The following is a 13,858-nucleotide window of genomic DNA, read 5'->3' as shown; positions in this document are numbered from 1 at the left end:
GTGCGGCTAGTCCGCACGGCGATAGAAGTAGCATATAAACGGAAAACCCATACCCACCATCAACCACCTCAACCTCCAGCCTCTCGACATGCACATCTCATAGAACCATTTACATCCGGCTGTGCGCATGTCCTCTCATTTCACCACATTGGGCTGACGGTGCCTAAACGGTCGTTTCATGCATTCCATCTTTTAGTAAAGTTGAGGCGCGGCTGAGCACTTAGAGTCACTGCGGATCAATAAGGCTGTCACTGAATCGGCATCTTATCGGCGCCTCAGGTCTAGATAAGGCAGACTAGGCTTCCAGAACGATGGCGTCAGAGCGCCGAAGCGCTGAAGTGAGTGTCGCGCGGCCGCCGAGGTCGTAATCGCAGTGATGCGGTGATGCTGTGTGAGTTGGATGGTGATGATGTGACCAAGGTTGCCTGCCACCCGGAGATGCCACGTCAGACCGCACGAAAAATACTCCCGTCGCTCCTTGATGAGGTGGAGGGCTACCCCCGAGTACAAGTCAAGAGATCCTTCTCACAAAACAACAAGAGTCTTCTTCCACTCTCCTTGCCATCACCACACACCGACATGCGGATCGGAGCCCTCGCCCTTTCCATTCTAGCCGTCGCGACACCAGCCCTGGCTGACGGGGGCCGCACGGCTGCCGAAGCCGCCGCCGACGGTAACAGGCTCCTCGCGCAGGGCTCGTACTCTGACGCGGCGCGCGCGTACTCTGAAGCGATCGGTGCGTCTCTACCCTCTACTTTGGCATGACTGACTCCAGCCTCGGATCCCACTTATGCCAACTACTACAAGCGCGCGACGGCCTACCTCTCGATGGGGAGGCACACGGCCGCTCTGGATGATTTTGACGCGATCCTAAAGATGAACCCCGACTTTTCGCAAGCGCATTTCCAAAAAGCCAAGATCTACGCACAGGACGGCGCGTTCGACGACGCAGCTCGCGAGCTCACCTCATTCCACAAGAGCAAGCGCGACGAGGCGAGCGACGAACTGGCCCGTAACGTCGCGTCGGCACAAGCAGGCCTTAAGGCCGCGAAAGCCGACGTGGGACGCCAGAAATGGGACTCGTGTGTAGAGCACGCAACACAGGCCATCAAAGTCGGCTCGAACAATGCCGAGCTGCGTGAATTGCGGGCACGATGCGAGACGGAACGCGGAAACGTCGAGGGCGCATACGCCGACCTCAGCCGCCTCGCAACCCTCAACCCATCGTCTCAGGAGTTGAGGGCCCGGTTGGCCCACCTCGCCTTCTTCTTCCTCGAGCCTGCGACGGCGGTCGCCGAGCTCAAAAAGTGCCTCCACTACGACCCGGACTCGAAGGCGTGCAAGGCGCTGCATAAAAGCATGCGCGCTTTCGACCGTGACCTAGTCAAGGCGCGTAACTTTGCCGCTAGTGACAAGCCGAGCGACGCTAGACGTGCTATCACGCTCCTACGCGGCGAGGAGGGCCTAATTGCACGCTTCGACAAGCTCCTAGATGAGGCAGTGGCTTCTGAAGCCATCCCCGCCCAATTCGACGCGCGCAAGCGCTCCACAACCCGACTGGAGATATACAGCATAGGTTGCCGGGCGATCGTAGACGCCAACGATATGGCGTCCAAGCTCGGCAGTCTCTGGTGCGACCAAGTCCTGGCCATGGACGAGGGCAATGAAGCGGCTCTAGTCTACCGAGGCGAGAAACTGCTCAAAGCCGAGAAGTGGGAGGAAGCAGTCACCTCTTTCCAATCCGCCTTTGAAAAGTCGGGTCGCCGCTCTCAAGATATAATGCAGCGCCTTCAAAAGGCCGAACGTCTCCTCCAAGTCTCCAAGCGCAAGGACTACTACAAAGTCCTCGGGGTATCTCGTGACGCCGACGAGCGAACGATCAAGAAGGCGTTCCGGAAGGCTGCCAAAGAAAACCACCCCGACATTGGGGGGAGCGAGGACAAGATGGCCACTATTAACGAGGCGTATGAGGTGCTCTCGGACTCGGAGCTGCGGTCGCGGTACGATAATGGCGACGACCCGAACGACCCCAGTGGAGGACAGGGGGGTAACCCGTTCGCCCACCATGGAGGCGGGGGGATGCCGTTCTTCTTCCAGCAGGGGTTCCAGGGCGGCGGCGGTGGTGGGTTCCCTGGAGGAGGTGGAGGACAGAAGTTCCATTTCCAGTTCTGAACTGGAACTCCCTCGCATAGACTGTAGAATCTTGTACGCATGTATCACATATCAATCAGGCGCGCTACTCGGCCATATTCGCATTCAACAGGCGTGACTCTTGCTTGGCCGGCTTTTGACCCAAGCCCAGGGGCCAGGTCCGGCTTTTGGAAGTATGGCCCGGTATGACGCAATGTTTCCGCATCCACCCCCTCATCAAGGTCGACGTGTTCTTGCCTGTATTTCATTCTCATTCTCATTCACACACTCACTCCACTAAGATGGGCCTCCCGACCAACCTCTCCTTCCTGCGTACCGGCACTGGCGGACAGACGCTCGAGGTGTAAGTGGCCAAGTGGAGATTGCCCTACTCCTCACACCACGCACTGACAACAGATACCTCGAGCCCCTGTGCCCGTTCTCGTACAAGATGGCGCGGTCGCTCGAAGATAACGTCCTTCCCCATGTCAAGGAGGGCGGCAAGTACCATGGCAAGGTCGAGCTTATTATTCGCGTGTATGCGCAGCCGTTGTGAGTTTTGGGTGGCGCGAGTGATGGGAGCAAGACGTAGTCTGAACCGAGTGATGGGAGCAAGGCGGAGTCTGAACCCGGCCATCGGGTTGTGTACTCTGCCGGCTTGGAGTTTATTTGCTGCTCGCGGCCTGGGCATTGCTCTGGGCTCGCGAGCGCACATCCTTCCTCCTCCCCTGCCCTCCCCCCCCCCTCCCCCCCTCCCCCCCGCGCGCTCACACCAGCCACTACTTCTCCGCCTTCCCCTGCGAGGCCATCCTTGTCTTCTGCAACGAGCACCCAGACCTGTTCTGGGAGTACTTCATGGCGTCCTTCGCCATCCAGGATAACTGGTTCAACAAGATGGTCAAGGACAAGACCCCTCTGCAGTGCCAGCAGGCATACGTCGACGTCGCCCTCGACGTTCTTGAGAAGCACGGCCGCCTGCCCGCCGGCCCGCGCTCCAAGGCCGCTGGCGCAATGATGGACAAGCTCCAGGTCCAAGACAAGATGAACGGCGGAAGCACTATGTTCACAGAGATCAAGTACCTGACTCGTGAGGGACGCCAGAACGGCATCCACTTTACGCCGACGGTCCTCCTCAACGGTCTCGAGGACGGCAGCGTGTCGTCGTCCTTTGGCAAGGATGACTGGGACAAGTACCTTGCGTGAGTGGCCCAAAGAACAAAGCTGACGGAAGCGAGAAGATCCAGTAGGTGAGGTGATTTGTCAAGCGACGTTAACGAGAAGGGTACAGTCGCGGATGTAAGCTAGTAGTACATGCATCTATGGTTGCCTAGAAATCGTCGATGGTCCGGTCCAGGTCGGCCTTGAGGTGCTCCCTCATCCCGGGGGGAAGGATAGGTTGGCCAGCCGCGTCCTGGACATAGCGGAACGGCATCTCGATGCTCTCGTACTTGTTGAAGGTAATAGTGGGAAAGTCGGTAAACTTGATGTCGTCGAGCGGCGTGCCATCCTCGACGACAAGCTTTGTAACCCCCAACGCAGTATCAGTCGTCATCTGTACGGGTCCAAGATGACGGCCCTCAAACCCCAGCGCGCGCAGTTCGCCGGTGCGATCGCGGGGGGGATCGTCACCCAGAATCCCGCCGTACAGGAATACATCAAACTTGTCGCCATCGTCGGGGGAAATAGCTGCCTCGGCCCGCGGGTCAAGAAGACACACACGGGTCTTGGGGATCGCATCCTGTCCCAAGAACGAGAGGATGGGCTCGGTCGACAGAATCGCCTTGGATCCCTCCGGTTTCTGCGTCAAGTACTCCTGCAGAGGCGGGATAGACGATGCGCTCAGAGACGTAAAACACACATTCGACGACGCGCCCACGAGCTGCAGCATGTGCGCGTACCTATCATCAGCGTGAACTCGCGACTACTCACTCAAGGCGCACCCACTCGGGCAGAGCGTGCGTCCCCGCATCGTCCTCCTCCATATGCTCTTTTCGTCAGTCACTCCTCTCCCCTCACCCACCAATGATATACTTGAACCCCTTATCCTTATCCTTATCCGCCATCTTGTCACTGTCGTTGAATGTCATTTCGATTTCGAACTACAATAACGCGCAACTCCACCTATCGATTTTTGACCCCCATCTCAGGGCGGGACCAAAATCTTGCCACCCGTCTTGCCACCCAACTCAAGATTTCGACATCTCCACACCTTGCCACCCAACTCAGGATTTCGACAGCTCCCACTTGGACACATCACAATGGCACAAGGCGCATCAAAACTCAAGACAAAGGCGCCAAGCGGGGGACGCAAAAAGTCGGGCCAGACCAAGAAGGGAAAGCGCGACGCACCACCCAAGAAGCTGCAGCATGTGCGCGAGCGCGCTACCCAGAAGGTACGTCTCTCCTTTCTTCTTCCCCCCTGACACCAGAAACTCAGCAGCACAATCAATAACTCTATCGAACGGCAGATGGTCAATGCTGCTTCGGCGGGCAAGCTGACTATTATGCGGAATAAGGGTGGTGAGGAGTAAGTCGATCTATCGCGGGCAGAGCTGATAATAGGCCGGCGAAGAAGTAGACGTTGTATGCACTGGTTGGATCTGCGGTGGTTGGATCTGCGGTGGTTGGGTTCCGCTCAGTTCAGTGGATCTGGTGTATGGCCGGCGATGACTGCCGATGCCTGTCTTGCTCCACAGACGGTACGGTCAACAAGCAGTCTGACTTGCTCTCTTTCCCTCCCTTCTCCTCCCGGGCCATCCGCAAGGCCAGCCCTCACTCCTCCGCGACACCGCCCCACTCCTCCGACACACCGCCCCTCTCCTCCGCGATACACATCCCCGCTATCCCTCCAGGGCATGCACACGACTCACTCCAGGTGCACCGAATTGATTGGGTTGCCGGGCTCCGTCTCCGCAACTTACAGGCTCCGTCTCCGCAACTTACAGGCTCCGTCTCCGCAACTTACAGGCTCCGTCTCCGCAACTTAAAAAGGACAGGACATCTGATATAAACACCCAAGGCATCACCGACTAGGTCGGCTAGATGGTGCCAGCCACAACGCAACATCTACCTCTGACCCCTCGGCTAGCTCGTTCAGCGAACTGGCACCGGTGCACGCCGAATGGGCATTAGATTCACCAGTGTGTCTCGTGCAGGTCTACACGGTCTTTCTCCAGGTGAAGGAGGGAGAACATGAACGGTCCACCGGTCAACTGTTGAGGTCGTTAGTGCCGTCTCCCGAATAAGCACGAACGAGGGCCAAACTTGACCATTCCAGCTCACTCGCTCATACCTGAACTCGTCGTTGTGCGCACTCAATGCGAACCTGTTCTCTGTTCATTGTTCAGTCACGTACTTGGCAATTGCCAGCCACAAACGACACCAGACTGTCCGTGGCGGATTGCAACTGCAACTAGCGATTCGAACTGGTCACATCTGAATTTGTATCCCGTCGTCTCCCCATGTCATCATTGACCTGGCTCAACGCCGCTGCCTGTGAGAGCAGTTCTACCACAAGACAGCCCGCGTCATCATCCTCGGGACCGATCTCGGCGTCTGCCCAAGACTGGCACATACGTAGCAGGGCCTTCTTATCAACGCCCAAGCCAGGATCTGGCTTCCTCGACGCAACTTGAGAGGTCACGGAGCTAGCGGCTAGCAGTGGGCCCGGAAAGATGTCAACTGCCAGTCAAGCTCGAGTCAATCCAGGCATCCGACTACATTCAGATGACCTGAATCGCCGCTGCCTGATTCAATCACTGTCAAGCTGTAAAGAATCGCAGCTGTCAGACACCATGGGCCAAGGTACATCGGCATCTCGGCTGCCTGGCCCTCCTCCCACCTCCTGGGAGTGTCGTGTTGAATGGTTATGCCAGTAACCGACAAAGGACAGAGATGTTCGGGAAATGGTGCGGGCCAACGCCACTCCGGGGTGCCAAGCCAATACCAAACGTACCAAATGCAATACCAAACGCGCATTGAGCATTTTCGAAGCCCTGTAATATCATGTGCTGATCATGACAAGTCTGGAAGTCGAGCGGCAGCCAAGCAGGTCCCAAGTGGCCAAGTTCTGGCCAACAGCCATCTGCCGAGATCGGCACACATCTTTTGGTACAGGTTGATGAATAGGCACCGGACGGCCGAATCTCGGCCGCGCACGAGTCCGCAAAAGTCTGTAGAAATCAGTACGTCATGGCATCGAGAGTGGCACCGCGCGTGCTTGGCGGGAGGATAAGACACGATGGCCGTGTACTGCAGGTCAGCTGACGGGTGATCTGATCGAGTGCAAATGCGGGGCCGTGTGGGGTCGCATGTGGGGGAACCGACAGCCGATGTTGTCAGTGAGTCACTCGGCCTGCTCCGGTCTGCCAGCATAACTTGGACCCACCAATCTCCAGCCTCAACCGTCGGCGAGGCGCGGTGTTTCAGTGCCAACTAGCAAGGTTTGTTTACATGGCTCAAAGGCGCGGTATGAGCTGCCCGCGTTCGTAGGACGGAATGTGCGAGGAGAATTGTACAGAGAGTAGAAGCAGAGTAGGGAACTAGCACCAGACAGATGAGCACAGAAGCGCACATCAGCACATCATTACATCAGAGGCATCAAAGGCGGCGGTTACAACTATAGCAGTGGAGTCGAATACATTCGTCAGGTCGTCGCGTCGTAGAGCGTTCAAGCTAGGCGAGGAAGAGACACACAGTTGAGAATTCAGCAGTATCCGTACGCTGTGCCCCAGATGGGTCTGTCATCAGCCAATACACGTCTAAAGGAACTCACGGCCGGTTCCACTCCTTCTCGTAGCGCCTACGATCGCGTCCAATATCGTTGAACCGCTTAATGAGGGCTGCAAAGCCCTTGGGTTTCTTGGTTGCTGTCGTCATCCCAACCGCTTCATGGACAGGTTCAGGAGCAGGAGTGGGGGCCGGGTCGTCGTCGCGCCATCCCCAAGTACGAGTGGAAGTGTTGGAGGCTGACGACTCGCGCCGCTCAAGCAAGTCGGTTTCGGACTCGAGGCGTTGGTAGCGCAGGCCGAGGAGTGGTTCAGTCTCGAATGACATGCCAGCTTGTGATGGCGTGATGGTGTGGTACTGTAGTGTCTGGTCTGTAGAGAGAGCCAGCGTCGTAAGATAGATGGGCAGTTCCAGTCACGACCACTACCGCGGCCTTGATATAGCGTCTCCAAATGACATTGTATGCGGCAACAGCATCATACACCCGCTCCACGCCCGCCACTGCCGCCTCCACTTGACATGACATATCAGTTAATTTCGAACTACAGGTGATCAGATGATCAAGATGATAAATCCCTGTTCCTTGCCCGCGTTCCTCGTTCCTCCCCGGTTGGAGAGAACCAATCTCGCTGACTCACATTATTACAGTATAATACTAATGCAGATACATACATCGCCTCCCGTCGCCTCCCACAGCGCTCGGCGATGAAAGCGCCCGAGACAAAATGTGATGTCACTAAGATGTCGACTTGTCAGGCGTGTTGGCGTCTGGCCTCGCAAGTGCCCGAGGTGCCGATCGTGCCAAGTCAAGTGCCTCGTAGTAATGGCCATATCTCTACAAGCCTCAGAAATTAGCGTCTCTAGCACACTAGCTCAACTTTACTCCAATTACGTTCTATCAGACCCAGCTATCTCCGGACCAGGGGCCTGCCAGTTTCCGCTCATTTCGCGTCCAGACACAATCGGCACGTGTACATCCCAGACGTTACTGGTTCTTCGGGCACAGAGGCTGTTGCTGTCATCCGCTCTGATCCGTCGACGGTCCCGTCCTCGTGTGAATTGTGCGCCTTGGACGCGTGTTCTACACCATACAACATGGCGGGGCTTCAGGCTAGTTACTGGACGCCAGGCTACCGAGAGCCCAAGACGGTCTATCGGCCGCTAGCATCGCTCACGATCACGCAAAGGCCCCATGGCTTAGTACCAACCAGAGGGTTCAACAGTATCTAGGCGCTACCTCCTAGTGTCGGTGTGCAAGGAATAATGTAGATAGTTTGAGTGTGTGGGAGGAGTGAAGCATGTACGTTAGGAACAAAGACAAGGATATGAGAACAACTAGACAAAATAAGAGCACGTGCAGTCGAGGACAACAGGCGGCCGTCACATGATCACCTGTCCAGTGTTCGAGACCAGGTGCTAGGAACAGGACGTTTTGCGACTCTACAGGCCCCAAGGAGGACAGGTGGCCGGCGAGGATTGTGCACAAAGAAGTCAAGCACAAAGAACAATAAGATATGAGATATGAGATGGATGGATGGCTGGATTGTCGATCGTCCAGCATTTCTAGAACAAAACAGTGTTTTAGCAACTGACTCGTCCATCTCCACCCATGCATACAAAGTACTCACCAGCCAATCTTGGACACTCTTTCAATCCACAGGCTGCTAAGGTGTGCGTGACTTGGCCGCGGCGTACGTGCTTTTGCGGCCAAAGCACGTGTTGCTTTGATGCTGCGGCCAGCGGAAGACGGCGGGTTGGTCGGAAACTGATCGGCCAGAGGCGGAAGCAATGTCCGCTCACCTTGGCCAGATAACGCTTTGACACATCAGGACATCCGCACAACTTCCAGCCGCTCTGCACTCACAAAGGGCATACAATAGTTGCTGAGTAACAAGTCGACGTGACTCGACTGTCCTGTAGCTCCAATGATATGGCCAGCTGGCGATTATAAAGGTAGTGGATGCATTCCCCCTTGTCCCTTCTCATCACCTCGGCTGTTATCGCACTGTCTTGTTCGTCGTCTGTCAAGTGCCAAGTGGATTGCGCCACCCGCTTGGTCTCGGCCCGAGTCATCACTTGCGCCTACTCGCATTCCGCTTTGCCCCCGCAAATTAGGACGCGCCCAAGTTGTTGGCAGCAAAGTTCGCACGCCACCCCAACAAACCAAGAAGAAACAAAGATAAGAGAGCGGCCAAGCGGCCAGCCGCCAAGCCCTTCTCCTTCTCCACTCTCTCCTCCTGCTCGTCACACAGACACTCTCACTCTCTCTCCAACTCTCTCGCCATGTCACCTTTCAACTTCCGTCGCCCTAGCATCGCCACCATGGGCTCCCGCCGTCCCAGCACCGCATCCACCGTCACCACCACCTCCCGTTCCATGTCCACAACCACCACCCCCGGCTCGTCCACTCAGCCCTCTCCCTTCGCTTCCTCCATCTCAATACCTGTCCCCAAGCAGCCCATGTTCTGCGAGCCCGTCCAAGTGGTGCCCTCGACTACCTCCCGTGCATACCGTTTCTCTGAAGCGCTGAGAAGGGCCAAACGCCGCCTCGCAAATGACGACGTCGACGGCCTCGACTTCAACCAAGCAAAATCACTACAGCCGTCCAAGTGAGTATTCAGAATGGGCGTCTCGCTGACCGTAGACTGTCGTGGCACACCATCTGATCCTCCTCCTACATTACACACCACTCAAGCAACAGCAGACGCGGTATCAGCGCGTCGCACCAACCTTGTTCCCCAAGCCAACATGTCTTACAACGGTACCACGGACCCATGGTCCACTTGGTAACGCGAGTGGTAAGGCGGGTCCCCGTGTCCGCGTTCCGGGGCCACGAACCCAGGTATTGCGACATTCCCCGCATTTAGCCACCAACCGCGGCACTCGTAGGCAGCTAGGCAGCGACGTCGTTCTTCCGAGCGGATGTGCCTCTGATAATGTGGGCACGCGCCATCATCATCACGTCCGATACGCGCGCAAGATGCCATTGGAGGAATGTACATGGGGTGTTCATTGGGGAATGTACACATAATGTTCATTATTGGTGCCAGCCTGGTGCCCCATCTTGGGGATAGGATAGTTGAACAAAATTGTCAGGTACATCGGTCGACGCCAACTCGTCCAAGCCAAGGATAGAACTCGATGTTTGATGAATGTTATCAGCGGCGTTGGCACCGCCCACCAAACTGTGCCACGGAACTAGTGTCCCATGCAGGCTGGTCTGGCGAGCGGGAAATGCCATGTGTCTAGTGCTGGGCGGCGTCACCCCGTTTGAGTAGGGTATTGGGGTCAATGACACAAAACGACATGGGGGAACGATGCGGTAATGCGCCGACCAGCCTAGGCACCGAGAACGGGAATATCGGAACGGGGCCGTGAACACTGCACCCCTCGTGCTCTGCAGGAGCCACCTTCCACGGTGTGCATGCGGTTAATAGCTTGCCAAAGCACTGATGCTCACCTTGTGGTGTGCCCTTCGTCGTGTCGGTTGCTGCCACAAACAACACTGCATGTGCGCCAGTTATTAGGACGAATTTCAAGTGGCATTACAACCGGTTTCCATTACAATCTGGTCTAGGTCACAAGTCACGTGGCCCACCTCCACCGGTGGAGGGGCACGATTTCGAACCGTGCTCCAACTGCTGTCAACAACTATACCTTTAACCATAATAGCGATGCGGCAAGACGGACGAAAGAACAACCAACTCCGCCCAATGCGCGCGGTGCTTGGCGAGTTGGATCGCGCTGACGGTTCGGGACGATTCGAGTTCGGTGAGTACATCCTCTCCAGCGCCTGCAGAGCTGACCCTCCTCCTCTCCGCCGTCCATCCCTCTCACATCTACACGCTGGGCATCCTGATACCACCTTCCCGACCTTCCTCCCTTATCCTCTCTTCTGGCCCCCCATTTCCTTACCCCCTCTCCTCCTCCTAACCCCACTTGTTCTCCTACCCCCCCTCCCCCTCCCCCCACCTTCCCGCACCAGGTCCCGCCGCCGCCGCCCTCGCATCCTTCACCGGCCCGATCGAGGTACGCATTCGCGACGAGCGCATCGATGGAGCCACCCTCGAGGTCATCCACCGCCCGCTCGACGGCATTGGTGCCACCCCCTCCCGCGCACTCGAGGACGCCCTCCGCGCCTCCTTCACTCCTATACTTGCACTGAACCGTTTCCCCCGCTCGCTGGTCCAGCTCGTCGTCCAGAGCCTCATCCCAGCCACCACACAAACTTCGTCCCCTCCATGGATCGAAGAGAAAGTCACCTCCTGGCCTCCCACCACTTACCCTCCATCAAATGGAACGCCTCTCTCTCTTTCGGGAGGTATGGTGTCACGCGCAGCGGTGTTCAACGCCGCCTCCCTCGCGGCCATGCACGCTGGAAGCGTCGGCATGCGCGCCGTTCCCCTCGCGGTTGGTGTTGCACTCGTCGATGGCGAGTACGTTCTCGATCCTAGTGCGGAGGAGGAGGCAGCTGCCGACGCACGATTCGGCTTCGGGTGGGCTTTCGGCGCGGGCGTGTCCTCCGCCAAGGATCGGATGGACGAAGACGAGGAGGCCGAGAGCTTGTGGATCGAGGCAGAGGGAACGTTTACCCGGCAGCAGGTGAGATTTTGTCCAGAATTGGTTAGCTGACAGCAGTTCAATGAGGCACGCGAGCTCGGACACCGTGGAGCTAGGGAGGTGTTTGCATTCGTGCAGGGCGAGTTTGAGAGCTTCTTCGAGCGGCAAGTGTAGACTATGCATGTGCATCTAGAGTTCTAGTAGATGGGAGAGGTGAGATGTAAGGCGAGGTAGTATGACGGGGACAGGACTGAGACTATGACTACGACGAACCGCTCGCCTTCGCCCACTCCTCGATGCCCCGTCCGGTGCGGAACACGACATCCTCTGTCCCCCACTGGCCGACGACGCTCACGCCGACCGGCCAGCCGTCCACACGGCTGGCAGGCACACTCATGGCAGGCAAGCCAGCAAGGTTGGCGCTCGTGGTAAGCACGTCCTGGAGGTACTGGTATCGGGCGTCCTCTCCCTTCCCGTCGTCTTGCAGTCGAGGAGCAGGCCCAATGGCCGTGGGGTGGAGGAGGACGTGGACGCCTCCCTCCCTTCCTACCCCCTTGGCGGGATGTGGGAGCGCAAACACGTCGGCATACTGCTGCTTCAAATCATGCCGCAACGCCAGCGCCTTGAGGTACGAGTTATTGAACGCGTCGGCCGTGAGCGCATGTGTACCCGCCAAAATACGCTTGCGGACCTCGTACCCAAACCCTTCGGATCGGATTCGGCGCCGGCGTTCCACCCCACTATCGTCATCCCGCGTCCGCTCCCACGATGAACCCCACCACGATCCCCCGAACCGGCCGAGATTAGATGCCGCCTCGGCCGTCGCGAGCACATAGTACGCGGGGAGGGAGAGGCGGAGTGCCGGAATGTCAACGGGTACGAGTTCTGCACCTTGGGACTTGAGGTGTTCAAGCAGTGCGCGGGGAATCTGATATGCCCCCTCGACGTGCGTCTGGACAGGGAGACCAATACGCAGGCCCTCCAAACTGCTTGGCGCAGCTGCTGCGATCTCCGCCGCACGCTCGCGCGTTTGGGCGCTGGCGCACGTCATATCCCGTCCGTCTGGGCCGGAGAGGACGCCGAATACCTCCTCCACTACGTCGATTGTGGAGCCAAGTACACCAACACAGTCCAGGCTGTCGGCGTAAGACACCACGCCGTACCGGCTGATCATGCCGTAGCTCGGTTTGAGGCCCACGACACCGCAGAACGACGCTGGCAGGCGCACCGACCCGCCCGTGTCCGTTCCTAATGCGCTGACGTCAGTCGACATACGAGACTTTGAACTCACGCCCACGCACTTCCTTCCGCAACGGCGGCCGCTGAGCCACCAGAGCTTCCGCCCACTGAACGCGCTTCACCAGCCGGCCCAGAGGGGTTGGGTACCGGTGCCCAGCCCTCTGGCATGTGCGTGTTCTCAGATCTGGCATCAGCTTGAGACGAACCATAAGTTGAGGACTGCGCTCCAACCTACCCCATTCCAAACTCGTCCATCTTCGTCTTGCCCACGATGTGCGCACCCTCGTCGACAAGGCGCTGTACACATGCCGCGGTATAGGGCGGCGTGTACCCCTCTAGAATGCGGGACGAGCACGTCGTCGGTGCTCCCGCATACGAGATATTGTCCTTGACTGCGATGGGACGCCCGGCAAGACGGCCTGCTGTCAGAGCGGCCCATCCTGTCACCGATTGAGCAGCTCTCACCTGATGATGGGCCGGCGGCTGCGGGGTTGCGCCACGCGTAAGGTCCCGGAAGAGAATACGTTTCCCCTCCGAACGCCGCACCACAATTCGCCTGCTTTGCGCCTTGGGCGAGACGCAGTGACGAGCGCATTGTTGTAGTTGTTCAAGTGTACGCGCCTGTCAATGGAGATTTCGGCGGCCCAGGTGGTGGAGGTCGCTGGTGGAGGCGGCATGGTCGGAGAGTTAGGTAAGATGGGATGGTTGTACACGTGGCGGAGAATTGAAAACGCCGTCAGTGGCGTACAGGTGGTAGGGAGGTGGCTCCAGCCCACGGCTACAGCACTCACTCGGAGTGTATCAGGTCTCCAGGCGGCCGAGGGCCACAGACTACCAAGTCACCCTCGCTCACCATCACCAACTCCTTCCTCACCACTTTCCCAACCAGGGCACTCCCATTCACAAGCTCCAAACCCCCCTACGCCCCAACCCCACTTCTACCCGGCCACTGCGCACGCTTCTCTTCCCGCGTGCGCAGTCACCCACCAAATCGGCAACTAGGCCCCTTAGCCTCCGTCTCGTTGGCCACTTGCCTCCGCTGGTCTACGCGCCCTTTTGCTCCTGTGACCGCTCGTCCGACCAACCTCTGTGTCATCCCCAACCACGAGGGTGCACACGGTTTAGCTAGGTAGGTGCTCTCTGTGCTTTACGCGGCGCGCCATCAGTTGCAACTCAAAACCCGCCTCGCCTCAACCGGCAG

At 57.9% G+C, this 13,858-nt stretch overlaps 7 protein-coding genes across 7 annotated transcripts; 4 read left to right on the top strand and 3 right to left on the bottom strand.

The window, feature by feature from the left end:
- Window positions 1-579: 579 nt before the first annotated feature.
- CcaverHIS019_0112240 (uncharacterized protein) lies at window positions 580-2,172 on the top strand (the record flags this gene model as incomplete). The annotated part of the gene is made up of 2 exons (XM_060596817.1): window positions 580-736; window positions 776-2,172. 2 exons carry the CDS (start codon window positions 580-582, stop codon window positions 2,170-2,172), a joined length of 1,554 nt encoding a protein of 517 aa, XP_060453772.1.
- A 260-nt stretch (window positions 2,173-2,432) lies between these two features.
- On the top strand, window positions 2,433-3,377 carry CcaverHIS019_0112230 (uncharacterized protein; the record flags this gene model as incomplete). The annotated part of the gene is made up of 4 exons (XM_060596816.1): window positions 2,433-2,494; window positions 2,548-2,682; window positions 2,907-3,320; window positions 3,362-3,377. The coding sequence occupies 4 exons, from the start codon at window positions 2,433-2,435 to the stop codon at window positions 3,375-3,377; spliced, it is 627 nt and encodes a 208-aa protein (XP_060453771.1).
- An 80-nt stretch (window positions 3,378-3,457) lies between these two features.
- Window positions 3,458-4,217, bottom strand: CcaverHIS019_0112220 (uncharacterized protein; the record flags this gene model as incomplete). Its single annotated transcript, XM_060596815.1, has 3 exons — window positions 3,458-4,028; window positions 4,075-4,117; window positions 4,151-4,217. The coding sequence occupies 3 exons, from the start codon at window positions 4,215-4,217 to the stop codon at window positions 3,458-3,460; spliced, it is 681 nt and encodes a 226-aa protein (XP_060453770.1).
- Window positions 4,218-4,388: 171 nt separating this feature from the next.
- On the top strand, window positions 4,389-4,708 carry CcaverHIS019_0112210 (uncharacterized protein; the record flags this gene model as incomplete). The annotated part of the gene is made up of 3 exons (XM_060596814.1): window positions 4,389-4,523; window positions 4,560-4,657; window positions 4,693-4,708. 3 exons carry the CDS (start codon window positions 4,389-4,391, stop codon window positions 4,706-4,708), a joined length of 249 nt encoding a protein of 82 aa, XP_060453769.1.
- Window positions 4,709-6,835: 2,127 nt separating this feature from the next.
- On the bottom strand, window positions 6,836-7,185 carry CcaverHIS019_0112200 (uncharacterized protein; the record flags this gene model as incomplete). The annotated part of the gene is made up of 2 exons (XM_060596813.1): window positions 6,836-6,869; window positions 6,905-7,185. The coding sequence occupies 2 exons, from the start codon at window positions 7,183-7,185 to the stop codon at window positions 6,836-6,838; spliced, it is 315 nt and encodes a 104-aa protein (XP_060453768.1).
- A 3,347-nt stretch (window positions 7,186-10,532) lies between these two features.
- Window positions 10,533-11,592, top strand: CcaverHIS019_0112190 (uncharacterized protein; the record flags this gene model as incomplete). Its single annotated transcript, XM_060596811.1, has 3 exons — window positions 10,533-10,629; window positions 10,844-11,460; window positions 11,497-11,592. The coding sequence occupies 3 exons, from the start codon at window positions 10,533-10,535 to the stop codon at window positions 11,590-11,592; spliced, it is 810 nt and encodes a 269-aa protein (XP_060453767.1).
- Window positions 11,593-11,680: 88 nt separating this feature from the next.
- HER2 (uncharacterized protein) lies at window positions 11,681-13,252 on the bottom strand (the record flags this gene model as incomplete). Its single annotated transcript, XM_060596810.1, has 4 exons — window positions 11,681-12,674; window positions 12,716-12,841; window positions 12,893-13,076; window positions 13,123-13,252. The coding sequence occupies 4 exons, from the start codon at window positions 13,250-13,252 to the stop codon at window positions 11,681-11,683; spliced, it is 1,434 nt and encodes a 477-aa protein (XP_060453766.1).
- Window positions 13,253-13,858: the final 606 nt, after the last annotated feature.

This window comes from Cutaneotrichosporon cavernicola, assembly GCF_030864355.1.
Source record: "Cutaneotrichosporon cavernicola HIS019 DNA, chromosome: 1".
In the NCBI taxonomy this organism is placed as follows: domain Eukaryota; kingdom Fungi; phylum Basidiomycota; class Tremellomycetes; order Trichosporonales; family Trichosporonaceae; genus Cutaneotrichosporon; species Cutaneotrichosporon cavernicola.
The sequence above is the reverse complement of the archived record's forward strand: the minus strand, read 5'-3'. Positions and strand labels throughout refer to the sequence as shown.